The sequence below is a fragment of the Myotis nattereri genome (assembly GCF_964212035.1).
Source record: "Myotis nattereri genome assembly, chromosome: 15".
NCBI classification, from domain to species: domain Eukaryota; kingdom Metazoa; phylum Chordata; class Mammalia; order Chiroptera; family Vespertilionidae; genus Myotis; species Myotis nattereri.
The window spans coordinates 23,880,748-23,907,905 of NC_138090.1; the positions used below are offsets into that span (position 1 = coordinate 23,880,748).

Here is a 27,158-nt window from a genome sequence, read left to right on the forward strand (position 1 = left end):
CCTTTCTCAGGCTCTCCGTATCCATGTGTGTCCGTTTTTCCTCTGTCTGTCTCTCTGATACTTTTCTCCATGTCTCCCTCCCTACCCCTTCTCTCTTTCTTATCACTTGCTCCATTTCACCACCTTGCAGTTGTTGTTTTTTCTGGTATCTTTCCCCAGGCGCCTCTCTCTACCCCAGCCCTTCTCTCTGGGCATCTTGACTTAACTCTCTTTGTATCTCTCTCCTCTCTCCATTCCTCCCTCTGCTCTCTGTCCCTCTCCCATGGGACCTCCTTACAAAGCTGATTTGTCGGAATTTAAATCCGTGTCTCACTCGGACCTCGGGGAGCTGACCTATCTGAGTTCAAGGAAGGTTAAGAGGCGCTCTTAGGCAAATGTGCCTCCTCCCTGGCTCGGAGATGCCAAGCAGTCTGCCAGCAGCAGGCTGCGTCCCACACAGAGGTGCCAGCCTTCCCGCCTGGGTCCAGTCGGTGTGTTTCTGGGTGCTCTGTGATTTTCAGCGTGAGCTCCCTAATGCCATGTCATTAGGATCCCTGGTGCAGAAGGGACCTGTTTATCTTCTCTCCTCAGTGCCCTTTCTGCTGCTTTCCACTGTGAGAAGGGAGCTGCTGAAGCACATAACCGGTGCCCTGACAGCACCCAAGGGGTGCGGCCCACGGGGCGGGGTGGCGTTGGAGAGCCGGGTGGGGCAGACCATCTTTGGGGATTTCTGCCTCGCAGCTGGGTTTCCGCGTATCCGTGAGAAGTGGCCAGGGCCCGCTGCTCTGAGAACAAGGCTGGGGCGGCCAAGACCAAGGAGAACCTTCTTCCCCGAGAGCGTCGGCTTCCTTCCCGAAGGGTTTCCAAGACCTGCTCCTCTCACAGACTTTCCGGAAAGTCCCCAGGAGGCCGGGCAACTGTTTACCCCAAACACTGGCAGCAGGGGCAGGGGCAGGGGCAGGGGCAGGGCGGTTCCCTTCTTACTGGAAGCTGGAGAGAAAGACCTTTCCGGTCTGGCGATCACGTGCTGTTTTTTCCCTAAGAAGTTGGGCCGGGGAAGGAGGACTTGGGAACAGCCACCCCAGCGCACCCTTGGCTGTTTTTCTCACCTCTTGAGACAATGCAACAATGAGAGAGAACTTGGCAACTTTCGAAGAGGAAATTAAGCAAAATTTGCCTGGAAGGGGGCTTTTCAGTATTCGAGAGATTTATCACTGGGAGCAGTTGGCACTGGCCTGAGCAGGCCTGCCTCTCCTAGGACCTCCTTCCCATGCCTGAATCGGTCTCCTCTGAGTGACCCTCAGGACTCTGAGCTGAGCCTCAGGTCCCAGAGGCCTGGGTCATCCCAGCTCACCCGCCCACACTGCAGTATTGGCACTCTGGGCAGAAACTCGCCCTCTCCTCCAGGCCAGGCACAGCCCAGTCCTCTCTCCCTGCCCCTGGCAGGCACTTAGAGATGCCTGCACCGCAGTTCCGGACTTCCCCCAGCAGCCTCTGTCTCTTTAACACTCGGCAACCCGCAGGAAAAAGCAGTTCACAGCCCACCCTTGTTGCAACCTCTGACTCCTTCGGCGAGAGGGGAAGTAGTGTGAGGAGGCGGTGGCTGCACCCCACTCTACCGTCTGGAGGAAAGTTATGGCCCCACCCTCTTGTTTGCCAGGTGGGGCCTCCTGTTGATTGGAACAGATGCCAAATCCTTCTTCCTCCCTCTCATCAGCATAATAGATTCAGATTTCTCAGCCCAATTCCTAGAGCCCAATGGAGCCGAGGTGTGGCACTCTCTCTCATGTTGGGGTGAACAGTAGGGAAAGTGGGCTATGGGGTCAGACAGACCTGAGTCCCAGCCCACCTCTACATGCTCTACCTGTGTAACCTTGTCTGTGAACTGGACCCTGGATGTCATAAGGATTCTCAATATTACATGTGAAATACTTAGCACTGTACCTGATACACAGTAGGTGTGCAGGAAAAAGGCTGCCATGATTATTTCTAGAGCCTTAGTCAAATTTGGCTTGGGATATCAAGGCTGAATAGTTTGTTTGAAATTCTATTACATATGACATTTTTTTAATGAGCAGAATGGGTATAGTGGTGATTTATCCATTCATTCATCCATCCACCCACCCATCCATTTATTTGTCCATCCATTCATCCATCCATCTACCCACCATCCATTTATTCATCCATCCATCTATCCACTCATCCACCCACCCATGTATCTATCTATCTATCTAACCATCCTTTCATTTAACAAAGATTTCTCTGAGTTTTGTGGACATAGTGGTGAATAAGTCAGACATGGTCCTTGACCTCACAGAGCCCACAGCCTGGAGAGGAAGAAGAACAAAGAAACAAGCAACCGCAGGATAGTGCAACATGTTAGATGAGGTGCCATCACCTGATGGGTCAAGAATGGGGAGGGGCAAGTCACCATGAAGACAGGTATTCTGGAGAATGGCATTTCAGGTGAGACCTGAAGTGTAAGTAATTCAGTAGGCAGTGAGGAAGGGGTGAGGGCGGAATGGTGGTGGGGTGTACATTCTATGTAAAAGCCATACAACAAAACAAAACAAGCAAGTTATGCTACAGGGACAAGCAGCCCCAAATTCTAAGTGACTTAAGACAGCAAAGGATTATTTCTCACTCATGCTGCCTGTTCATGGTGTGTCAGCTGGAAGCTTGGCTGGTAGAGCTCACACCATCTGGTTATCAGGTGACCAAGCGAGACCTCCTGAATGAATGACTGATGAGTGGACTATGAGCTCCCCAGTTCCCAGCACTGATTAGCAGTACCAGGTAGCATCAGGGCTGGTTGCACACAAACCGTGTAACAAACAAGAGCACAGTGCAGGCAGTGGCAGGTGGTAGGTGGTGGGGCCAGTGGCACAGAAGAGGGAGGGGTGAGGGTCCCTTTCCTTCTCCCTCTCCTCCATCTTCCTCTCTAATTCTCTCTTTTTGTCTTCACTTGGTCATTTAGTCCAGCCAGCAACACCTTTTGGGCATTGCCCTGGCCTTCTGTGGACTCTTAGAACCAATGAATGACCCACATCAACACTAAACCAACTTGGCCATACCTCCCAGGGTCATTTCCTACTGCTGCTGTGACAGATGACCACACATTTAGTAGATAAAGCAACACAAATTTATTGCCCACAGTTCTGGAGGCCAGAAGTCCAACATGTGTCCCACGGGGCTAAAATCAAGGTGTTGGCAGGGCTGGTTCCTTCTGGAAGCTCTAGAGGAGAATCCGTTCCTTTGCCATTTCCAGCTTCTAGCAGCCACCCGCATCCCTTGGTTCGTGGCCACATCACTCCAACCTCTACTTCCATCTGTGACTCCCTGACCTTCCGCCTCTCTCTCATAAGGACCCTTGTGGCTCACTCATAATCCAGAATGGCCTCCCCACCTCAAGATCCTTAACTAAATCACATTTGCAAAGCTCCTTGGCCCCCTAGGATGTCATATGCATAGGGGATTAGGATGCAGACAGTCTTTGGGGGTCTTTATTTGGCCTACCTCACCTTCTCTGCTCCCTTTGGCCACTACAGTGTGTTAAAAGGCAGAGAAATGGCTGTGGGCCAGGAGCATGCTGGAGCCACTCGTACCCTCTGATACCGGCTCCTGAGAGCCGATCCTGTGCCTCTCTTTCCAGTTGTGGTCTAGGGACAGAATCAGCCACGGTGGCATCACTCACGGCATGGAAGTCAGCAGACGCTGTGATCACTGTGGTGTGTTGTGTTTTTTTTTTTTATCCTGGGGAGCCTGTTGTTACACATTTATCAGCGTACCATTGGCCACAGCTGTCACTGATACTGATCGCTGCTCTCTGTAGAGTGTTTGCACATGCTGGGCACTGCACTAAGTAAGTGTTTTACATAGATTTTCTCGTGCTTGGGATCTTGGCGCCGCTGTCCCTGAGCATGGGATGTAGTCCATCATCCTAATGAACAAGCGTTGTCATGAGACCACAGAGCTGGGTCAGCACTGACAGGTGACCCAGCGCAGACTCTTCGGGATACTGCTGGTCCCTGCAGCAGACTCGCCTTTGTCACAGCCTTTGTGCCATCAGGGGACTTGCTCCAGTCACACCAATAGACCTGGTAGAGCCCAGACTTGACCCAGGTCTGTTGGAGACTCAGCTACCACAGAAGTCCCTGCATCACACAGGTGAACCCCAGTCTGCTCCCCGTGCAGGGCAGATTCAACTCACCTTGCCTCCAGGTGTGGTATGAACCAGTCTCTGAGCCTGATTCCCCACTGCACCGGCCACTGGACTGGTTCATTTATTCAAGCCCAGAGACTTCCCCCAAATTCTGCCCTGACAGAGCTGATGTTTCCATGGTGATTAGAGTGAGGAGGTGGGGAGACCTGGATCTCCTTGACAGAGAGAGACCCAAAGTTTACATGCTGTGCATGCACCAGGGAGTGGGATGGGCAAAAGGTGGACTTTCATGTTTAGAAGGAGGCCCTGGCCTTTGTGAGAGTCCCTTAACCATCAGGGTCACTTGGTGCAGAGCTGTGGGGTCACGTGGGACTGGATGCTGCATTTCTTCCCTTAGGGGTGGTCAGTGGAGAACTTGGGCTGCCATAATATTGTGATTCACAGCGTGAATCCAACCACCTGACTTCTAGTCCTGGCCCCACACTGGCTGCCTGTGAGCCCATGGGAGAGTCTATAGGCTTCCGAGCCTCAGTCTCCTCATCTGTACCGTGGGAATGAGCTGCTGACAGTACCAGTTTCTCGGGATAGACTTGCAAGAACTGAATGAGCCAGTCCACACATACGGCTTATCTAGGTCTGGCGTGTGTTAACTATGCTACAAATGCTGCTTTCACCATCAGCAAACCTGCTGGAAACAGGGTGAGAGCAGCAGCAACACGTCCTAGAGTCCACATGGCCATCTTCAGGCCACATTTAATTTGAGAGGAGTCTATGATGGTGATGATAATAACAGTGGGTGCATTTCTGTTTGACCACCAGCTGTGTGCCCAGCGTGCTTCTGGATGCTTTACAGGAATCCGTCTCAGACCTCCTGACATTTCTGTGGATCTTTACAGATGAGAAAATCGAGGCTGAGCTGCCTAGGGTCTCTGGACTAGGGTGGTGTGGATAAAAGAAGGTTTTGCTCTCCACACAGTCATTTCTAACTCAGGTCTGCCCGAGTTCAAAGCTGGCCAGCTGCTTTCTCCTGTGACTTTCTACAGTTGGCAGCAGATACAGTGGTTCAACCCACAGGCTTGGAAGACAAGCTGCTTAGTTGATGTAAAATCTTAGGGTCTCAGTTTTCCCTCTGTGAAATGGGCATGTGTCACTCACCTCGCAGAGCTGTTGTGCAGGCTGAGGACGGAATATGTGGGTAATAACTGCCAGGTGCCTGATACAAAGGACGTACCCAAACAGCTCCCACCACCATCATCCCACGACCATGCTGCTTTCCCCTTCATCTGGGCCCCTCCCGTGATCCTAAATAGGTCAGGATACAGGTGCAGTTAAAGCTCTCCCAGCCACCAGTGTCTGAGGTCACTCCTACCCAGTAAAATAGCATACAATGGCAGTGAGGTCTTACTTCAGAAAAGTCACCCTGCTTATCACTTCTATTGTGGTTTTGTACCCGAAGGGCTCAGCTTGGTGAGTCCCTGTAAAGGTGTTAGGACCACAGAGCAGACCCTGTTGGATAGACAGGCTGGGCTCATGTGCTGGCCTGTAAAACTCTCTGAAATGCTACAAGTGTGTGACCGGACCTTGCTGTCCTATTCTTGTCGTTGCAGGCTGCCAACAGCTACCTGCGGGACCAGTGGTTCCATTCCCTGCAGTGGAAGGTAAGTCCTGACACGGCTGTTCGTTCGAGGCGGCCACCTCTGCTCTGGGCACGGCTCAACGTTGGTCCGTACCCAGAGGCATGAAGGTGGAGATCTCTTGCTCTCCCCTGCCCCGTGGGCCCTGGGCTTTGCTCAGTGCCTTACAAAGGGATGCAGGCCTCTTGCTCTCAGAACAGGGCCTGGGGAAGGCAGGACTTCCAGGCTCGAGATTCTGTCTTGAAAGAACTTCCAAAAGTGGCACCAAAGCAAAATTTATCAGACATTCAGAAGCCCAGCTGCGTTTCCATAAGGAATTCTTCACTTCAGTTGCCTGGTTCTTTGGCCTGATTTCCCAGTTCGAGCTCTGCTTAGGGTGGCCCAGAACCTTCCAGCACGTAAGGGAAGTTCCTCCTCTCCTGGTCACTTTCAAGACCCAGGGACCTGAGCTGCTGAGGAGGGTCCTCCCAACCCTCTGGGGAGTCCATGTCCTGCTGTCCTGCGTTGGCTTAGGCAGCTTCCCCTCGTGCCCCACCTCCCTGGCCCTCCCGTCTTCTGATCTTTTAGTTTAGAACAAGCTGTGATGGCCACAAGGGCGGAGGCAGCAGGGAATGGCTGGAATGACCGGCGCATGGCCTGAGCTTCAGTTGTACTGTAAGCTGGAGAGCCGCGAGGGTGAGTGACTGGCCTGGTGCAGGGTTGAAGGCCATGTGCCATCTTGGAATGACCAAGGGAACACTCAGAATTCCTCTCGTGCCTCTGAAGGGGCTGTCGTCACAGCCAGGCGGAGGACGGAAACACAACCCCGGAAAATTACATTCCTGCTCCCAAAGAGGGCCCCTCCTCTCCATTGCCCGGACAGCTGCAGGTCCTCTCGCCTGGTTGCCTATAGGGCAGTCTCAGAGGCTGAGCATGTCTCCACACTGGGGCTGCTTAGGGAAAGGACTGCCATTTATTGATCACCAACTGTGTGCCAGGAACTTGCAGCTAAGCCCAGCCTGTCCATTTCACCCTTGCCTCAGCCTTATACGGCTGGCTACTATCACTGCTCCCATTTCATGTATGGGAAAGGTGAGGCTAGACTGGGGCCCAGCTCCCATAATTAGAGGCTGTGAGGCAGGGCTCCAGCCTACATTTCCCCCATACCTGGAAGTGTCTGAATGTAGGTGGGAAGCACTGGGTGGCGGCTGAAAAGGAAAGGTGGTGCATGCCTGCTCACAGAGGCAGCAGGTGCTGCTGAGAGCTCGACTTCCCGGGGAGAGTGTCCCTAAGGCCTGGCTCTCCACGGCTGTGTCCCAGGACAGGCAGGGCAGGCTTCCGGACCTATGGGGGCCATGGGAGTTCATTGCCAGAACAGGTGAGAGGGAGAGAAGATGGTGGTGGTCGGGGGTGTGCGGGGTTCCCTGAAGGAGGAGGCCATTTAACGGCCAGGCTCCCCCTCTTTATTCTCTATGCGTGTTTCCCATGTGAGCCCTCACCGAGTGATTGCCTTGCTTTTTGTTAGCTCAGGACAAGGCAGAGAGTACTTAGAGACAGACAGCCTACCTGACAGGCTGGGAAAACGCCTCATTGAAAAGGTGGCCAAGATCAATGTTGAGGGAGAGGCTGTCTTTAGTGTGTTCCACAGAGCTCTGCTTTCTGCCCTGCCCTGCTCAGCATATTTTTCAACAGTGATTTATGCCAACATCTGAAGGGCAGAGCTTGTGGAATTTGTGAATGTTATGCAGCTGCCAGAGATGAATGAGGTGGTGGGCACAGACAGCCGGATTTCAGGAGGCTGACCGGCTAGAAAGATGATCTGAAAGCGACAGCTTGAAATGGACACATTCAAACGTCAAGGGTGGCACGTGAGGTTCAGATAATCTATTGAACGAGTACAGGCTCCTAGCAGTGCCTGTGAAGTTCTGCGCTCAGTTGGTGGTGTTTGGTTTATTTATGGTTATTAAGTTTAATCAGTTAAATTTATTTTTTTAAAAAAAGAAGAAGAAAGAAAGTATCCAGGAAACCCAAGTCAGGTGTCAAGGAACCAGCAAGCACCTGGCAGTGTGGCCCCTCCTGCCAGGTGGTGGTAGACGATGACTTCTATTCTCACTGTGTAAGCGTCTGACTGTGTCTTGACAGTTGCCCCTGCTCCCCCCCCCCCCCCGCCTCCCCCCAATACTTCAGGTATGCTGCCACCAGGTGGCAGTGTATCTCAGTGTCAGCAACTTGGTTTCATTCCTGTGGCTCTTTGCCACCAGTTTTGGTGAGACTGGAGAAGGTATGTTCTCCTTCCTTTTAAAATGGCAAAGAAACAGTTGCTGGCTAGCAAAATGAACTTAGAGACCTGGATTCAAATCCAGGCTCTGTAGCTGACTAGCCTTGTGGTCTGCATAGATTCTAGCAAGTATTCGTTAATTCAGATGCCGTTACTGAGTTCCTGCAATGTGCCAAGCATGGCTGGATGCTTCCCTGGGTGCTGCTGTCATTCAGCAAATGAAGGAGCTCAGAGAGGTGTAGTGATGTGCCCATAGTCACACAGCAGATTTCAGTGCAGATCTGTCGGGCTGTCCAGCAGATGCCTGAACACTTAATCCAGCGGGGCTGATTCTGAGCTTTGGACTCTGCAGCCACTTCTCTGCATGCAGCCACTCTCTCCTTCCTTTTCACAATCAACCGTTTTGGGGGTTTTTCTTTCTTCCTTTTCTATATCTTTAACTAAAAAAAATAAAATCAATAGGACATCAAAATTAAGGACTTTAGAAATCCCACAACTTCAGTTCCAGTTTTTAAATTTCCCAAAGGTTGTTTTGTCTTTTTCTCCCTACACCAATATGTATTTGCATGTTGTGGCTGCAGTTCACACAGAGCATACATTCTTCCATTTGTAAAGAATGTTACTTCTTAAATACTGTGTTCCCATTGGTTAGTTTTTATCAAGAAGTACTGGTATCTCGTCTAGAGCATTCTCAACAAGGGGTGGCATTGCCCCCAAGGAGGCCAGAATTGGTTGTTTGGGGCTTTAAAAACCTTAAGTTACTACAGTAGCTCGTGGCCCTCCAAAGTTCAGCTCTGTTCAACAAAATCTTATTTTTTAGTACTTAATTTCAAAGGCAGGAGGGCATATGGAGTGTGGGAATGTCTAAAAGGGCTCCTTACAGGGACAGTAACACAAAAAGGTTGAGAAACACTGCTGTGGCATCTACCTCACACTGTGTTGTGAATAAAGAAAATAGCCGTATAATATTTTTGTCCTGGTAACCCTTCTACTTAATGGCTGCAGCTCTGAATTCCAGTGTGTTCACCTGCCATCACCTGCAGTCACAGGCCATTGGGGCGTTTTCTCAGCTTGGGACACTATGCTTTGAGCATCATCGTGTCTCAGTGTGAGGACATTTGTGTCACTTGCCCAAAGCCAGCCTGAAGGGGAAGTGGTGTGTGACCCACAATGTCCCAGCCCCCAGGACCCCCTTCCCTGGCCCCCCTCTCTCTGAGCAGCTCTGCTCTTCCTCTCAGCCTCCCGCCCTCCCACCTCAAAGCTCTGCAGGATAACCACCATCTCTGGTACAAGGAAGGAGGGTGGGACGAGGTTACTCTGGGCAGCGTGATGGCAGCTCCAGCACTCCCAGCATGCAGTGGAGCAGGGCACAGTGTCCCGAGGCTCCTTGGGGAGGCCAGCCCTGTTTGGTTTGGGTGGTTTAGTCCCTGAGGCCAATTCCCGAGGGTATGGAAGCATAAACAGTTGTACGGCGTTAATGAGGCCTTATTTCTGACTCAGAGATGTACCTTAGAGGCCAGGTCCTGTGGAGACAGGCCTGTCTGTGTGCAAGACCATGAGCAGACAGGCTTATGTGTACACAGGGCTGTGAGGGGACAGGCCTGTCTGTGAACAAGGCCATGAAGGGACAGGCTTATGTGTACACAGGACTGTGGGGGGACAGGCCTGTCTGTGTGCAAGACTATAAGCAGACAGGCCTATGTGTACACAGGGCTGTGAGGGGACAGGCCTGTCTGTGAACAAGGCCATGAGAGGCAGGCCTGTCTATATGTACACAGGGCCATGAAGGGACAGGCTTATGTGTACACAGGGCCATGTGGGGACAGGCCTGTCTGTGTGCAAGGCCATGAGGGGCAGGCCTATCCATGTGTAAAGACCATGAGGGAACAGCCTAGTTTGTGTGATGAGACCAAGAGTGAGTGCCAGGCTGTGAGAGCTGGGTGTGTGTGTACAAAGCTGTGGGAAGACTGTCCTGTTTCTGTGTCCAAGATGTGAGGCCACAGGCCCAGACTGCCAGCTTGGAGGAGACAGTACCAGGCCCATGGAGGAACCCAAGAAGCAAGATGCACCTGCTTTGATAGCCTGCCGGCTCGGCACCTCTTGTGCCTCCAGCTCTGAATTACAGCCTTATCCTGGTCAAGGGGGTCTTCAGCCATTGCACAGAAGTCTTGAAAACTAAACAGATTTCATCCCCTGGGGGAGCTGGGTCACAAAGAACAGCCCCAGGGTCTGAGGGCCGAGTGCTGGGGGCAGAGGAGCAGACTGTGTGAGACCAGGCTGACCCAAGGCTGCCCTTGGCTCTGGGAAAATCCCAGCCCAGGTTTGCATCCCTCCTGGCCATCTGCCTGGGCCACACTGCCTCCCCCTCCCCAGCAGGGTTTCCCAAACCCCTGGGCAGCACAGCCTCGGTGTTGTCCCCACTCCCTCCAATCCACAGCTCCTCCTGCCTCTGTACAGAGTAGGAGGGTGAAAGAATGTGGGCTTCGTGTGTGTGTGTGTGTGTGTGTGTGTGACTGTTTTAGAGTGCATCAGGTATGGAGTGTGTTTATTTGGGCCTCGGTTTCCTCCTCTGTGAAATGGGGATAATTCTGGTACCTTGCTCATTGGGTCATGAGGATGGAGGCTCTGTTACTTGTGAAGCATTTTGAAAGGAGCCCTGCTGTGAGAGCATCGAAGGCACCCTTATTGGTGTGTCTCCAGTGCGGCTGTGGTGGGTGGGACCAGCCCCTTCCTAGCCCCTCCTGTGCCCCTTGTGGCATCTGTAAGAACTGAGGAAGGTGGAGTCTATCCTGAGGAGGCCCCGCCCGGGGCGGGCCACGGGTGTTCACCAGGTTTGAGCACTGCTGTGCCTGCCCCTCCGGGCATGTCAGCTACCTCTGTCTTGTAACGGCTCTGCCAGGTCTTTGCTGCCCCATCTCGTAGATGAGGGGACCAAGAATCTAAGGAGACAGAGGACATTGCCAAAGACAGCTGGCTCCTCAAGAGGTCACACTCTAGCTCCCACATCGGGCCCTGGGTGAGCCCATCCTATGCCCAGAGCCCCCACTGAGGCACAGAAACCGGCAGCGTCCCCAGTGGGCCAGTGAAGAGCCAGCGCTCAGAGGCAAATACCATGGGCCTGACAGCCTAGGTTCTCTCTCTCATCGGGCCAACCCCTCGGGCGGGCTGGACTCCTCACCCCCATTTATGCAGGGGACGAGGCCCCGGCTGGTGCCAGGATTCCTGGGGAACAGGGCAAAGAGCAAAGGCCCTTGAGCTGATGCCCTCTCCTGAGGGGGAGCTAATGGGGAAGGGTGGGACCCTCTAGTGGGTGCTGTCACCCCCAACTCCTACCTTGCTCGTAGGCCCATTCCTCTCTCCCTTCTTGGGCCAAGGCCTTTCCTTCTAGTCCTGTAGCTGTGCCCCCCAGATAACTTTCTCTACCCAACTGCACACCCCTCTGAGCGCATGTCCCCCGGCACGTACCTTGAGTCTGCGACTGCAGGCAGCTCTCCCTCAACACAAGCCAGCAGGTGGCCATCACCAGCCTTGACGGGTGCTCACTCCTATGCCAAGCAGGTGCCTCCCTGTTGAATCCTCAAAACCCTAAAGAGGGACCACATCCTCCCATTTCCCCATTTCACAGATGTGGAGACAAGCTGAGAGGTTAAGCCATGCACCCCAAGGTCACACAACTATTACATGGCAGAGCTTGGGTTTTTGTTGTTGTTTTTTTAAAATATGTTTTTATTTACTTTAGAGAGAGGAAGGGAGAGGGAGAGGGAGATAGAAACATCAGTGATGAGAAAGAGTCATCGATCGGCTGCCTCCTGCATGCCCCCTACTGGGGATCCAGCCCACAACCCGGGCGTTAAGCCGTGACCAGGAATCGAACCTGGGACCCTTCAGTCCAAAGGCTGATGCTTTGGACTGAAGTCCAAAGCATCGTGAGTGTCATGAGTGTCAGCTGTCTTGCCCCTGAGGAGGTGAAGCAGGGAGGTAAGAAAGGATGGACGAGACGTGGCCTCGGTGCTCTCGGTGGCCCAGCCACAGGTCGGCTTCACCAGGTCAAAAGGCAGGAATCCCATAGAGATGAATTTCTGGTGCTTGGGGAGAGACGGCTCTGTGACCCCCTCAGAGGGAATCAAGAGATTCTGTGGAGCCCTGTGGAAGAAGGGGCTTACCCAGAGGCAGGGGCCCGCCACAGTCCAAGACTTATAGGGGGCCTCAGCGGGAGGGACAGCCGGTGGTGGCGCTGAGCCAAGAGCAGAGGCGAGTCCAGCCAGGCCCCATCAGCACTGATGCTCGTGGACCCAGCGGGGCCAGTCCCCTGGGAAAGCCACAGTCTTCAGCCGCTCCCAGCCAAGCTCATGGCCTTCCGCGCATCATCAGGGACCCTGTAACTAATAACAGGGCAGGCTTCAGGGATTGAAACTAACAAGTGGCAGAGGGTAGGGCAGCCTGGGGAGCAGAGCTCACGCTCTCGTGGGCTTACTTGACCGCAGATGAAGAGAACAGTTATTACTACTAACGCCAGGCGCTATGTTGGGGGCTCTCGTGTGTGGTCTCTTGCAACCTTGTCAGTTGAGTTATACTCATCTTGAAGGAGAAGAGAGGCAAAGGGCTTGTCCACATGCACAGCTAGAACCAGTGAATGGGTCTCTGAACCCAGCCTCCTTCTGCTGGTGGGAGGTGGTACCACCATGGACCTGGAGAGGGTGGGGCCGTGGGCGTGGAGTCCCCACAGAGGCAGAGGCAAGCATCAAGCCTTTGTAGCAATCGCCACTTTCCCTACTCTTTGCAATAGACATGGGATGTTTTTATTTTATTTTATTTTTAAATATATTTTTTATTGATTAAGATATTACATATGTGTCCTTATCCCCACGTTATCCCCTACCCCCCCCCCCCCCGCTCATGCCCTCACCCCCCCCCCTTGTCCGTGTCCATTGGTTAGGCCTATATACTTGCATATAAGTCCTTTGGTTGATCTTTCCCCCTTACCCCCACCCTCCCCTACCTTCCCTCCAAGGCCCGACAGTCCAATCAATGCCTCTCCATCTCTGGATCAGTCCTTGTTCATCAGTTTATGTTGTTCATTATATTCCACAAATGAGTGAGATCATGTGGTATTTATCCACTCTCCAGTTCCATCCATGCTGTGGCAAATGGTAAGAGTTCCTTTTTCTTCTTCCTCTTCTTAAAGAATACCTTTCAGCATTTCATATAATGCTGGTTTGGTGGTAATGAACTCCTTTAGCTTTTTCTTATCTGTGAAGCTCTATATCTGACCTTCTATTCTGAATGATAGCTTTCCTGGATAAAGTAATCTTAGTTGTCGGTTCTTGCTATTCATCACTTTGAATATTTCTTGCCACTCTCTTCTGGCCTGCATCGTTTCTGTTGAGAAATCAGCTGACAGTCGTATGGGTACTCCCTTGTAGGTAACTGACTTTCTTTCTCTTGCTGCTTTTAAGATTCTGTCTTTGTCCTTTGCTCTTGGCATTTTAATTATGATGTGTCTTGGTGTGGTCCTCTTTGGGTTCCTTTTGTTTAGGGTTCTCTGTGCTTCCTGAACTTGTAAGTCTATTTCTTTCACCAGGTAGGGGAAGTTTTCTGTCATTATTTCTTCAAATAGGTTTTCAATATCTTGCCCTCTCTCTTCTTCTGGTATCCCTATAATTCTGATGTTGGTACACTTGAAGTTGTCCCAGAGGCTCCTTACACTATCTTCATATTTTTGGAATCTTTTTTCTTTTTTCTTTTTCGGTTGGGTATTTTTTGTTTCTTTGTATTTCAAATCTTTGACTTGATTCTTGGGATCCTCTTGCCTGCTGTTGGATCTCTGTATATTATTCTTTATTTCAGTCAGTGTATGCTTAATTTCTAGTTGGTCCTTTTTCATATCCTCGAGGGTCTCACTAGATTTCTTGAGGGTCTCACTACATTTATCGGCGGTTTCCATAAAATTCTTGAAAAACCTTATTAACGTGGTTTTGAACTCTATATCCAGTCGTTTGCTTTCCTCCATTTCTGACATGGGACGTTTTTAATTGTTTTTTTAAAATAAATTTTCATTAAAGGATAACATACATAGAGAAGAGTGCACAGATCAAAAGAATTGTACTGGGTGAATTCTCACAGAATTGATAACTGGCACCGAGATCAAGACACAGAGCATCTCCAAGGAGCCCCCTCACCCCTCCGGACTCTATTCCCCCAACCCAACCCCAGCACAGGAAACCACGATCCTGCCTCTAGCAGCATAGATTAGTGTTCATGTATCTGAACCTTGTACAAATAGAATAATACAGGTTGAACTTTTTTATGCTGGTCTCCTATGGCTCACAATTAAGTTTGTAATATCCGTGCTGTTGTGTGTAGCAAACATTTATTCATTCACTTCGCTGTATGGTGTTCTGTTGAATGACTAGGGTATTAATTTGTTCATTCTATTATGGATAGGTATTTCCAGTTGGCTATTACCAATAGGACCATTAGAAACATGCCCTCTGGTGAGCATATGTCCACATCCTACTGAGCACAGACCCTCAGGCTGGCAAAGGATCCCCTTTAACGGATGCTGCCCAGTGGTTTTCCAAAGTGATGATCCTAATTTGCACGCCAGCCAGCAGTGTATTAGAATCGCAAGGCACAGGGTATTTAAAAGTCACATTTATTAAGGTTTTCTTTTAATTGTGTAAAGGACAAAGAAAACTTAAAAATTCCCACTGTCCATGAACCTCTGGCAATACTTTTTTAGCGATAAAACATCCATCTATGATTTACATGTAACAACATGCACACATCTTAACTGGTGGGTGTGGTGAGTTTTGACTATTGTATTCACCTGGGTAACCACCACCCAAATTACCATCACCCCAGAAAATTCCCTCATGCCCCAATTTCAGTCACCCCCACTCCATCCCGCAGGCAGCCTCTGTTAACATTTAAGTAAAAAAGTTATGCATGGCCCTGCCTGGTTTGGCTCCGTGGATAGAGCGTCAGCATGTGGTCTAAAGGGTCCTGGGTAGATTCCGGTCAAGGGCATGTACCTTGGTTGCGGGCACATCCCCAGTTGGGGGGTATGCAGGAGGCAGCTGATCGATGTTTCTCTCTCATCGATGTTTCTAACTCTCTATCCCTCTCCCTTCCTCTCTGTAAAATATCAATAAAAACGTGTTTAAAAAAAAAAGTTTTGCATGTATGTGGTAACTCTGAGAAGTACAGAAAGTTGTACAAAGCACAGTCTTCTCCTCCCCCAAGTCCATTTTCCCAAAGGCAGTCCTGTTCGCATCCCACGGGACCTTTCCTAAGGTTTTATTACCCACACTGTTGTGGTTCTCGCTTCTTCACCCTTTAATTACATATGGTGGCGAGCTTTCCATAACAGCCTATACAGATCTCCTTTGTTCCTTTTTTTAAAAAAAAAGATATTTTTATTGATTTTTAGAGAGAGAGGAAAGGAGAGGGAGAGAGAAAAACATGCTGTGAGAGCGAAATATTGATCGGCTGCCTCCTGCACGCCCCCTACCGGGGATTGAGTGTGCAACCCCAGGCATGTGCCCTGACCGGGAATCAAACCAGCAACCAACTGAGCCACACTGGCCAGAGTGCCTTCTTTCTTTTTTACACTTTCGTAGTGTTCCATTCAGACAGGGGTCAAGCTGAATGGGACTTTAGATCTTTCAGTAATACTGTGTCCAACCCACCCGGCATGCCTCAGTGGTTGAGCATCAACCTATGAACCAGGATATCACAGTCCAAGGACATCTGACCTGTTCACCCTGTGCTAGGGGAGCCTCCATTCCTGGCTGGGCTGTCTCCTCTCAGCTGCAGCCACAGCTCCTCTACAAAGGGCCTTAGTTTATGAGCGCCCTGGAAGAGGATCCCGTCCCCTGATAAGTTTATTTATGGTTGAATGAATGAATGTTTGCTACACACAACAGCACGGATATTACAAACTTAATTTTGAGCCATAGGAGTCCAGCATAAAAAAGTTCAACCTGTATTATTCTATTTGTACAAGGTTCAGATACATGAACACTAATCTATGCTGCTAGAGGCAGGATCGTGGTTTCCTGTGCTGGGGTTGGGTTGGGGGAATAGAGTCCGGAGGGGTGAGGGGGCTCCTTGGAGGTGCTCTGTGTCTTGATCTGGGTGCCAGTTATCAATTCTGTGATAACAGTTATCAATTCTGTGATAACTGGGATCAGTTCTTGATCTGGGTGCCAGTTATCAATTCTGTGATTCCCAGTCAGGGCACATCCCAGGTTTTGGGCTCGATCCCCAGTGTGGGGTGTGCAGAAGGCAGTCGATCCATGATTCGCTCTCATCATTGGTGTTTCTATCTCTCTCTCTCCCCCTTCCTCTCTGAAATCAATAAAACAAAAAACTGCTGTCCAGACAGGGAAACTAAGTTTCTGAGAAAAAGGACAGGCATTTATCGAACACCTGCCATCAGTGGGTTACAGGCAGCGAGGGGCCCTTTACTTCCTTATCCTCACCCTGTCAGTCCCTCTAGCCATTCCCACTTGAAACCAGCAACCAACTGAACCACACTGGCCAGAGCTCCCACATCCCCAGTGGGGGGCGGGGAAGATGAGCTGCCCCAAGACACAGTGGAGGCACTGGGTCTGTGCCCTGTTCCTGGGACCCAAACCTTTCCCTGCACCTCCCTGCCCCAGCCAGAGCTTCCCCAGCCCCCACCAGAGAGCCAGCATTGGGCTCGGGGATATCCTAGACACCCCCACACCTCCTGTGTGGAGGTCTTCCCTGGGCCTCAGGAGTGGTGCATGACAGCCGGCTCTTCAAACGGCCAGGAGAGAAGTGCATTGTGGGTAGTTGCTTTTTTTCCAGACAAGGAAGGGGGGAACAGAGCTTTCTCGTGTCATCCCACGCATGCCTTGATGGGGCCTGATGAGTCACGAACCATACAAGGAAGTTTTTTCACGTAAACGGTTTGTGGGTGAACTTGTTTTCTGCTCTTTAAGGCAGAATTTTTTTTCTCTCTTTCTCTTTAAAGAAGTGTTTGAAACATAAATATGTGGCAGTATCTTGACTAGCAAGACCTTTTGTTCTTCTACAGAAGTCTGCAGTGGGTCCCTTTTGGAGCTGGGCTGTGGGCAGTGCACCCCTGGGATGGGGGTGCGGTCAGTGTTTGGGTGGGGCCGTGGCAGGGATCCAGCCTTGGAGGGGAAGGTGGCCTGCCCTTCTGTGTTTGTCCTGAGGCTCCTGCCGCCTGTTGGCTTGGCGACGAGGCGACGAGGCGACGAGGCTAAACAGAGACTCCAAAAAGAGCAGCGCCTGTTCCCACAGAGGAGTTAGGTCCTCGCCACACCCAATGATGAGAAAATCCCCAGTGGGGCAGCCAGCTCCAGTCTCCAGGTGGACAGGTATTTGGGAGAGATGCTAATTGACCAGGAGACAAGGGCAGAACCACCATAGTCCTGCTTCCCGGGGACCCTGGTGCCTTCTTAGAACCGATGGATAGTTTTGCAGAAAGCCCTGAAATGGACAGAGAGCCCTCTAGAGCAGCGGTTCTCAACCTTCCTAATGCTGCGACCCTTTAGTACAGTTCCTCATGTTGTGGTGACCCCCAATTTCATTGTTACAAATTGAACATAATTAAAGCATAGTGATTGATCACAAAAACAATATGTAATTATATATGTGTTTCCCGATGGTCTTAGGCGACCCCTGTGAAAGGGTCGTTCGACCCCCAAAGGGGTCGCGACTTACAGGTTGAGAACCGCTGCTCTAGAGGGACCTGAAGCTCCCCCTGCCTGAGCCTTCTGACTGTGGTGGCAGGAAGGCCAGGTGGTTTGTTGTTGGGTGGGGGCTGGGTGGGCCAGGCAGGTGCTTGGAAAAGACCCTTCGGCAGAATGAGCTAAATCTGATTTCTGGGCTGCAGCAGATGTCCAGGAGTGAGCACATGGATTCCAAAAAGTACATCTGGAGGGTCAGGGGCCAACGCAGCCCTGAGCTGCCCTTTGGCATCTATCTATTGCAGCCGTGGGCAAACTACGGCCCATTTGAAATGAATAAAACTAAAAAAAAAAAAAAAAAAGACCATACCCTTTTATGTAATGATGTTTACTTTGAATTTATATTAGTTCACACAAACACTCCATCCATGCTTTTGTTCTGGCCCTCCGGTCCAGTTTAAGAACCCATTATGGCCCTTGAGTCAAAAAGTTTGTCCACCCCTGATCTATTGGCTCTTGAAGCCTTTGTCAACGTCTGCATTAAACTTCCGATCCAGGATGGTCCCCATCCTCTCCCAGGCCTCCCGCCATAATAGACCCAGGGGTTTTGAACCGACAGCTCAGTGGTTCCCAAAGTGGGGTTCCCAGAACAGCAGCATCTACAGGGTCTGGGAACCTACTAGAAACACAAATCTTGATTTCATAAACTTGAAGGTAGGGGAGGGGAGTGCAGCAAGCTGTGTTTTACTAGTACATGCCCCCAGGTGATTCTGATACACAGCCCAGATGAAGAACCACTGTAATAGTTTGAAGAAAGAGCAATAGGCATTCATTGAGCTTCTACTGGTTTTCATCTGTGTTATGTTATTTAGGTCATGCAGTGTCCCTGAGAAGTGGCAATTATATCCCCATTTTACAGATGAGAAAACTGACTCTTAGATGAAATCTTAGATTAAATTTTCCCATGTGTCTGAGCCAGAATTCAAACCCAGGCCTGAGCCTCCTTCTGTGTCCAGTGGGTTCTGCTGCTGGGTCCCTCTGGACCTGTGGTCAAGCATAGGTGGCTGGTTGCATCTGTAGCTTTTGGATTCTCTGTGAGCATCTCCTCCATTTACGCAGGTAACAGACCACCACGATGAACACCCTCCAAGTCCTACTCCCAGGCTCCACCTTGGACTTCCCCTGGGCAAGTAGAGTTCTCTGTGTGCCTGAGAGACCTTCCTCAGCAAGGAAGGAGCAGCCCCTGCAAACCCTGCCTCTCCACGGTCCCACCCGGGAAGGCGGAGTACACCTTACCCTAGGCCAGTGATGGCGAACCTTTTGAGCTCGGCGTGTCAGCATTTTGAAAAACCCTAACTTAACTCTGGTGCCGTGTCACATATAGAAATTTTTTGATATTTGCAACCATAGTAAAACAAAGATTTATATTTTTGATATTTATTTTATATATTTAAATGCCATTTAACCAAGAAAAATCAACCAAAAAAATGAGTTCGCGCTTCACCTCTGACATGCATGTCATAGGTTCGCCATCACTGCCCTAGATTCAAGTGCACAGTCGCTACCTGCCTGGCTACTCCCCCTGCCTGGGCATCAACCATAAATATACTTATCAGGGGACGGGATCCTCTTCCAGGGCGCTCATAAGCTAAGGCCCTTTGTAGAGGAGCCGTGGCTGCAGCCGAGAGGAGACAGCCCAGCCAGGAATGGAGGCTCCCCTAGCACAGGGTGAACAGGTCGGACGTCCTTGGAAGTACTGGAAGCACTAGATAAAGTTCTTATTCAAATAAACAGCCGAGGCTCCGGTTGATATACTGCGCTACCGTCTTGAGGCCGAGCGGGAACTCCTTATTTGGGATAGAGATTTCCTTTTATCTGGCCCAGAAGAGACAGCCCTGTGCTGGTGTCTGCGGCTCAGGACAGCGAAGCTCACTAGGGGCTGACGCCTCCCACATGGCAGAGGAAGAGCAGCCCCTGGTACAGTATTTGTGTGTTTTTAATTTATTTAGTGGGTTGCTATGACTCGGGGAGTCGGGGGCGGGGGGTGTTCTTCAGAAAGTGGCATTTCCTATTAATGATTAATGAGAGGTCTGCACTGCAGTCTTCAGTATTGGGTTCGGGTTCTGCACGGGGCTCCCAGCCCTGTACGTCATTGGAAAATAACAGGACCTTCTTAAACAGGATGCTTTGAACGTGGGATCGCCACCACGCCTTGGGTGTGGAGTGACTGTGTCGCATTTATAATTAAGGCGAGGCAGGGCAAGTCTCTGGATGTTTGGAAGACTGGGGAGAACGTGTGGGCTGTGCGTGTCCTTCGGGACCCTGGAGGTATGTGCTGGACTAACGGGGCTAACTCAGAGCAGACATGGCCCCTGAGAAAGAGCGCCCCAGAGGAGAGCGCCCGGTCACTGAGGTATCGTGGTCACAGCGTCTGAAGGCCTCGGCGTCTGACTGCCAGGAAGACCTTTGCGAGGGTTTGCACAGAGGCTGAGGGCAGGGGGTAGGTTGTCTTTTTGCTTTGTTTTCGTTTTCTAAATGTATAGGCCCCGTTGCCCAGGCGGTATTTAAGGCGGTTTACAGAAACGCAGCATGGGAAAATCTACATTAATTGCTACAGATCCACTTCCACCAGGTTTAGAGAAAAAAAGACTCAGAGACCTGAGTATAATGTGAGGCCTTTTTGTAAAACAAGAGGAGGAACAAAGCAACAAAGCTGAGGACAAAATCAATCTCTGTCCATTTGTGTTTGATTATATATGACTGCGGAGAAAGATCTGAACTGACAGGTACCAGGGGTCCAGCCAACTGTCCAGCCCACCACCTGCTTTTCTAAAGAAGGGTTTTATGGGGACCCGGCCCCAGCCATTCACGCCACAACAGCAGGGTGTGGCTGGAAAAGCCTGGAATATTTATTACCTAGCCCTTCAGAGAAAAGTTTGTGGAACCCCAATATATGTCATAGTGTTAGCATGGATTCAGGGGTGCAGTTAAAGAAAGCCAACATGTATGAGAAGAGCTAAAAGTACGTACACTTATATTCTAGGGTGTGTGCGTGTGTGTGTGTGTGTGTGTGTGTGTGTGTGCGCGCACAGAAAGAGAATCCATGAAATGATGGTCACCAGCAGACAAATGTGCAGGTGTGTGTGTGTGTGTGCGCGCGCGCGCATGCACAGAAAGAGAATCCATGAAATGATGGTCACCAGCAGACAAATGTGCAGGTTGTAAGCTCACGTGACAGTTCCTGTGCCCTTTATCTCTTCCCTTGACAATCCTTGTTTATCAATGAACATGTATTATTTCAAAAACCAGATAATCTACCAGAACACTGAAAAGTCAAAAATAGTAAGATCTCAGCTGCCCTCCAGCTCTTTCTAAGAAGATGGGATTCTGACCAATCGTTCTTATCTGGACACTTGACTAGTACAAGTGCAGACTCCTGGGCCTCCCCTGACTCAGCTGGAATCTGGCTCCTCTTCCCCTCACCCCTCCCCGCCGTGGTTCCTGCCCACAGGAGCTTTTGAGGAGCACTGGGAGGGCTAAAGGACTTGGTTGCAGTGCCTAACACAGCGCAAGCACTTCATACGTGTTAGCCATTATTACTGATTTTTATTCTCCCTTTACAAACACTGAAAGCACCTTCCATATGCCCTAAGTAGTTCCAGTCGCTGCACAAAACAGTAAAGAAACAGACAAGGCCCCAAGGAGCCCAGAGAGTCAGTGAGAAAAACAGTCACATACAATTTTTAAATGTAGTCTAATGGAACCATGTGGTGATTCGATTTTGCCAAGGGTGCAGCAGGCTCTAAGTGCCAGGTAGGATGTGGCACCCAGCTGAGAGACTGGCACCAAGGCCAGTTCATCTTACCAGCCAGATACACAGTTGCCTGGGCAACCAGCTGATGCCCAGAGATGGACACTGTGCCGAGTTCCTGCTGTTTTCTTGGAAGTGATAATGACTGCAGCAACATGGCCTCTAGTGGGCACTTAAAGAGCTGAGTGCTCAGGCACTTTCCCCTCTTTCAGACAAATTGCCTGTCTCCCCAGGACCCGGCTCTCCAGGTAGATGTCAGCTGAACACCCCAGCTGCAGCCAGTCTGGAACTGTCACTGGGCAGCCAGGGAGGCAAAGCTCAACTCTTCAATTTGTTTGTTTATTTGTTTGTTTTAATCTTTATTGTTGAAAGTATTACTTGTCCCCCTTTCTCCCCCATTGACCTCTTCTAGCCTGCCCTACCCTAGGCCTTCACCACCCTATTGTCTGAGTCCATGGATTATGCATATATGCATACAAGTTCTTTGGTTGATCTGTTCCCACACACCCTCCCACACCTTCCCTCTAGGGTTCAAAAGTCTGTTCCATGCTTACATATCTCTGGATCTATTTTGTTCATCAGTTTATTTTGTTCATTAGATTCTGCATGTGAGTGAAATCACGTGACACTTCTCTTTCTCTGACTGGCTTATTTCATTTAGCATAATGCTCTCCAGGTCCGTCCATGATGTTGCAAGTGGTAAGAGTTCTTTTTACAGCTGTGTAGTATTCCATTGTGTAAATGTGCCACAGCTTTTTTATACACTCATCTGCTGATGGGCATTTGGGCTGTTTCCAAATCTTAGCTATTGTAAATTATACTGCTATGAACACAGGGATGCATATATTCTTTCTGATTGGTGTTTCTGGTTGCTTTAGGATATATTCCTAGAAGTGGGATCAATGGGTCAAATGGCAGTTTCATATTTAATTTTTTGAGGAAACTCCATACTGTTTTCCATAATGGCTACACCAGTCTGTATTCCCACCAGCAGTGTACTAGGATTCCCTTTGCTCCACATCCTCTCCAACACTTGTCATTTGTTGTTTGTTGATGGTAGCCATTCTGACAGGTGTGAAATGGTACCTCATTGTCGTTTTGATTTGCATCTCTTGGATGATTAGTGATTTTGAGCATTTTTCATATGTCTCTTGGCCTTCTGTATGTCCACTTTGGAGAAGTGTCTATTTAGATCCTTTGCCCATTTTTTAATTGGATTGTTTGTCTTCCTTTTGTTAAGTTGTATGAACTCCCTGTATATTTTGGAAATTAACCTCTTATCAGATGTATCATAGGCAATTACGTTCTCCATTCTGTGGGCTCCCTTTTCATTTTGCTGATGGTTTCTTTTACTGTGCAGAAGCTCTTTATTTTGATGTATCCCATTTATTTTCTCCTTAGTTTCCTTTGCTCTAGGACCGTGGTCGGCAAACTGCGGCTCGCGAGCCCTATGCGGCTCTTTGGCCCCTTGAGTGTGGCTCTTCCTAAGCCTTAGAAGTACCCTAATTAAGTTAATAACAATGTACCTACCTATATAGTTTAAGTTTAAAAAATTTGGCTCTGAAGAGAAAATTTCAATCATCGTACTGTTGCTATTTGGTTCTGTTGACTAATGAGTTTGCCGACCACTGCCCTAGGAGATGTATCAATAAACATATTGCTAGGAGAGATGTCTCAGATGTTGTTGCCTATGGTTTCTTCTAAGATTTTTTATGGTTTCACAACTTACATTTAAGTCTTTTTTCCGTTTTGAGCTTATTCTTGTGTATGGTGTAAGTTGGTGGTCTGGTTTCATTTTTTTGCATGTACCTGTCCAGTTTTCCCAACATCATTTATTGAAGAGACTGTCTTTACTCCATTGTATGCTCTTGCCTCCTTTGTCAACTATTAATTTGAGCATAATGGCCTGGGTCTATTTCTGGGTTCTCTGTTCTGTTCCGTTTATCTATATGCCTGTTCTTGTGCCAGTACCAGGCTGTTTTGAGTTCAGTGGCTTTTTTTTAGTATAACTTCATATTTAGTATTCTGATTTCTCCAACTTTGTTCTTCTTTCTTAAGATTGCTGTGGCTATTTGGGGTCTTTTTTGGTTCCATATACATTTTTGGAGTTCAACTTTCCAATTAGACTTCTTGTTCGTTTCAGCAGGAGGCAGCAGCATCCCTCAAGGCAGAGAAAGCACTCCGGTGTGCCTCTCAGAGTGGCATGGTAGTTGGGTGCTCAGGATCGAAAACTAGGTCTGGATCCCCATTCCAGCTCTGGCTCTTACTTGCTACATGACTTAAACTCTCTGAGCCTCCGTTTTCTTGTCTATAAAATGGGGCTAACTATACCATTGATATTGTGAATCGCATTGTGAGGATTAAGAAAGTTATTTTATACAAAGTGCTTAGCATTGGGCCCAGCTTATGGAGAGCCCTCCGAAAGTGTTAACAGTTATACTCTTGTGTCACTTGTCTGCATCCATTATGGTTGTTCCTGGAGCACGGTAAGCACTGGATGAGTGGTCGTCAGTATTACCGTAAGTAGTGGCTTTCTTAGAGTGAATTGAGCTGTGCCATATGCTCCAGCTGACACGTGGGCTTGGTCTCATTTTGTGTTGTTTCCTCCACCTTTTTTCCCTCCGTAGTCAATGCCCAGAGCAGGAGTCCCTGTGCTTATCTTGAAAACCCCGAGTCCCCAGAGGGTAATCATTGATTAGTCCCTCTGTTCATTGGTTAGGCCAGCAGTAACAGTTGAGTAATTAATTGTACTGGGTAAATTAGGGGTTCTGTGGGGAGGCCACAAGGTAAACTGAGAGGCTATGAGCTGGTCTGAGGTTGATGATTAAGACCAGAGGGCCAGATGGGCAGTTTGGGGCTGACACACATGGACTGCTCACAGTCCTGGGTTGTATCTGAAGACAAAGTGATGATCTTTGGTGCCAAAAGGATTTAGGGGAAGCCCTTCTGGAGGACTAAAGAGAAGGCCAAAAATGCCCCCCCCCCCCCCCACCCTGGCTTGGCAGGATGGTGAGTTACCTGGCAACATCAGAGCCTTGAAGATGTGAGCAGGTCCAAGGTGTCTAGGAATCAGGGAAGCCCAGAGAAGTCGCCAAGCAGTCATTCTCCCTAGTTGAGCAAGAGACATTTGAGACAGCAGCCTGTAGACCTGCAGGGAAAGTTGGAGGGCTGGGCAGATGGACAGGGTGCAGCTCACAAACCAGCCCCAGCAAATAGCATTGCCTGAGTGATGGGAGGAAGCAACGAGCACATTGCTGGTCCTCTGGGGGCAAGGTGACAGAGGGGACTCTGACACTTGAGGACAACACCGCCCCAGAGAATGTCCTGTGGTCATGAACGTGTCCTCCCTCTGCACCGTCCACCATGGCAGCTCCTGGCCACATGTGGCTGTTGAGCAGCTGAAACGTTGGCTAGCTGGACTGAGGCACTAACTGTTTAGTCGTAGGTCACTTTAATTAAGTTAAATGTAAGTAGCCACCTGGGGATGGTGGCAGCAAAGCTTTGGGATCTCAATGAAAAGAAATTCTAAAAGCCAGTCGGTTCCTCCCTGGCTCGTTTTTCTCTGCAGCTCCAGGAGCGCCTTGCAGCCCTTCCTTTAATGACAGGGTGGGAGCATGCGTGCTGGTGTGAGCTGAGCCTCGGAGGCTGCGGCAAGCAGCAGAGCAGCAGCCCCTGTCATTGGGAGGCATGCTTCCAGCACATTCTGAGTCACGCCTTCCCTGGTGGGGGACACATTCCTAGTGACAGCTCGTCTCCTCTGGAGGAGCCAGCGGCTCTGCCCTCCCAGGCCACAGAACCCGGGTGTCTGGTTGCCTGCTGTAGGAGCTGTTGCCGGAGAGATGGCGGATGTTGCCAAGGTAACATCCCCTCCCTGACAAGAGGGTGAGAACTGCAATGGAGTGACTCTTCCTCCTGGGAGGCAGCAGGCTCTTCCTGCTGGCTTTTGTCTCAGGAGCTGGTAGGGCTTAGTCACAGATGCCGGGAGCCCTCCTGAGTCCTGCCTGCGTTAGATCATTCATTCCTAGGACATGGTACGTGATAAGAATGAGAGCTGCTGTTTAGCCAGGATTGGTACTGCGTGCTTTATATATATTATTTTATGGACTAGAATGGCATGCCTTTGATGTTGGTTATTCTCATCCCACATTGCAGATGAGGAAAGTAGGTACAAGTAATAGACTAAATTCCATGATTACCAGCCTATTTTGTTCACTGTAGTACTTAACACAGTGCTTAGCACATTATAGTCAATGGTTCCCTGTAATTTTTGTTGTTTGATTGGTTGGACAGATAGATGAATGGATAAATGGGTGATGCATGCATGGATGATGAATGAGTAGATGGGTGGGTGGGTGGCTGGGTAGGTAAATAGGTGGATGGATGGATGGGTAGATGAGTGGATGGGTGGGTGGGTAGGTAGGTGAGTGGATGGATAAGTGAATGGATGGGTAGGTGGGTGGGTGGATGGATGGATGGATGGATGGATGAATGGGTAGGTAGATGGGTGGATAGATGGATGGGTAGGTGGATGAGTGAATGGATGGATGAATAGGTGGATGGTTGGTGGGTGGATGGATGGATAAATGAAGTAAAGCATAGAATTGACCTGAAGTCTACTGATGGCAAAACCTGTGTGCTCAACCACTAAGCCATACTGCCACTGGCTTTGTCTGGTGTCCTCCTCTGCCTACCTAAGCTGGGATTTTCTTTATATACTTTAATTGAGGTATAATTTACATACAATAGAATTCACCTGGTCTAAGTGTGTGATTCAGTGATTTTTAGTAAATTTATGGGGGTGTGCAGCCATCACTACAATCCAGTAATAGAGCATCTCCATCCTCCTGGAAGGTGCCTCAAGTCTGTTTGCAGCCTAATCTCCATTGCCGTCCACCCTTCCCCAGCAATGACCGTTCCACTCTCTGTCTCTATAAATTTGTCTTTTCAGACATTTCATATAAAAGGAATCTATGTATGTCTTTTGCACCTGGCTTCTTTCACTTAGCATAACATTTGTGAGGTTCATCCGTATTGTAGCATGAATGAGTAGTTCCATCCTTTTTACTACCAAATACTATTCCGTTGTCTGGATAGACCCCGTCTGGCTTATCCATTCATCAGTTGATGGACATGTGGGTCGTTTCCAGGTTGGGGCTACTATGAATAATGCTGCTGTGTACACTCGTGCATGTCTTTTATATAGAGTCTGTTTCTAGCTCTCTTGCGTAGATTTCTAGGAACAGAATTGCTGGGTCACATGATCAATTCATGATTAATGATTTAAGTAGCTGTCAAGCTTTTTTCCCCCCGTGATGCTGAGCTAATTTACATTCCCATCAGCACTGCACAAGGATCCCAGTCTCTCCCACTCCTCGCCAGCACTTGGTATCGTCTGTCTTTCTGGGTAATAACAGCCTGCTGGGAGTGAAGGAGTGTCTCTTTATGGTTTGGACCTGTGTCCCCCAGTGGCTCATAATGTTGAGCAGCAGTATGCGTTTACCGCTAGGCTGGGGTTTGACCTTTACAGCCGGGGCTTAGCAAACTTTTTCTCTGAAGGGTCAGATAGTAAATATTTGGGGCTTTGTGGGCCACGTTTGGTTCCTCTCGCATTTTTTTCATAACCCTTAAA

At 49.6% G+C, this 27,158-nt stretch overlaps 1 protein-coding gene across 1 annotated transcript in view; it reads left to right on the forward strand.

The window, feature by feature from the left end:
- CMIP (c-Maf inducing protein) overlaps positions 1-27,158 on the forward strand; it is a gene marked incomplete at its 5' end in the record, with an annotated part of 231,566 nt that overhangs the window by 148,915 nt on the left and 55,493 nt on the right. Inside the window, one exon of the mRNA XM_081108403.1 lies at positions 5,749-5,799. Within this exon, the coding sequence (XP_080964529.1) occupies positions 5,749-5,799 (51 nt within the window). The remainder of the gene's footprint in view (positions 1-5,748; positions 5,800-27,158) is intronic.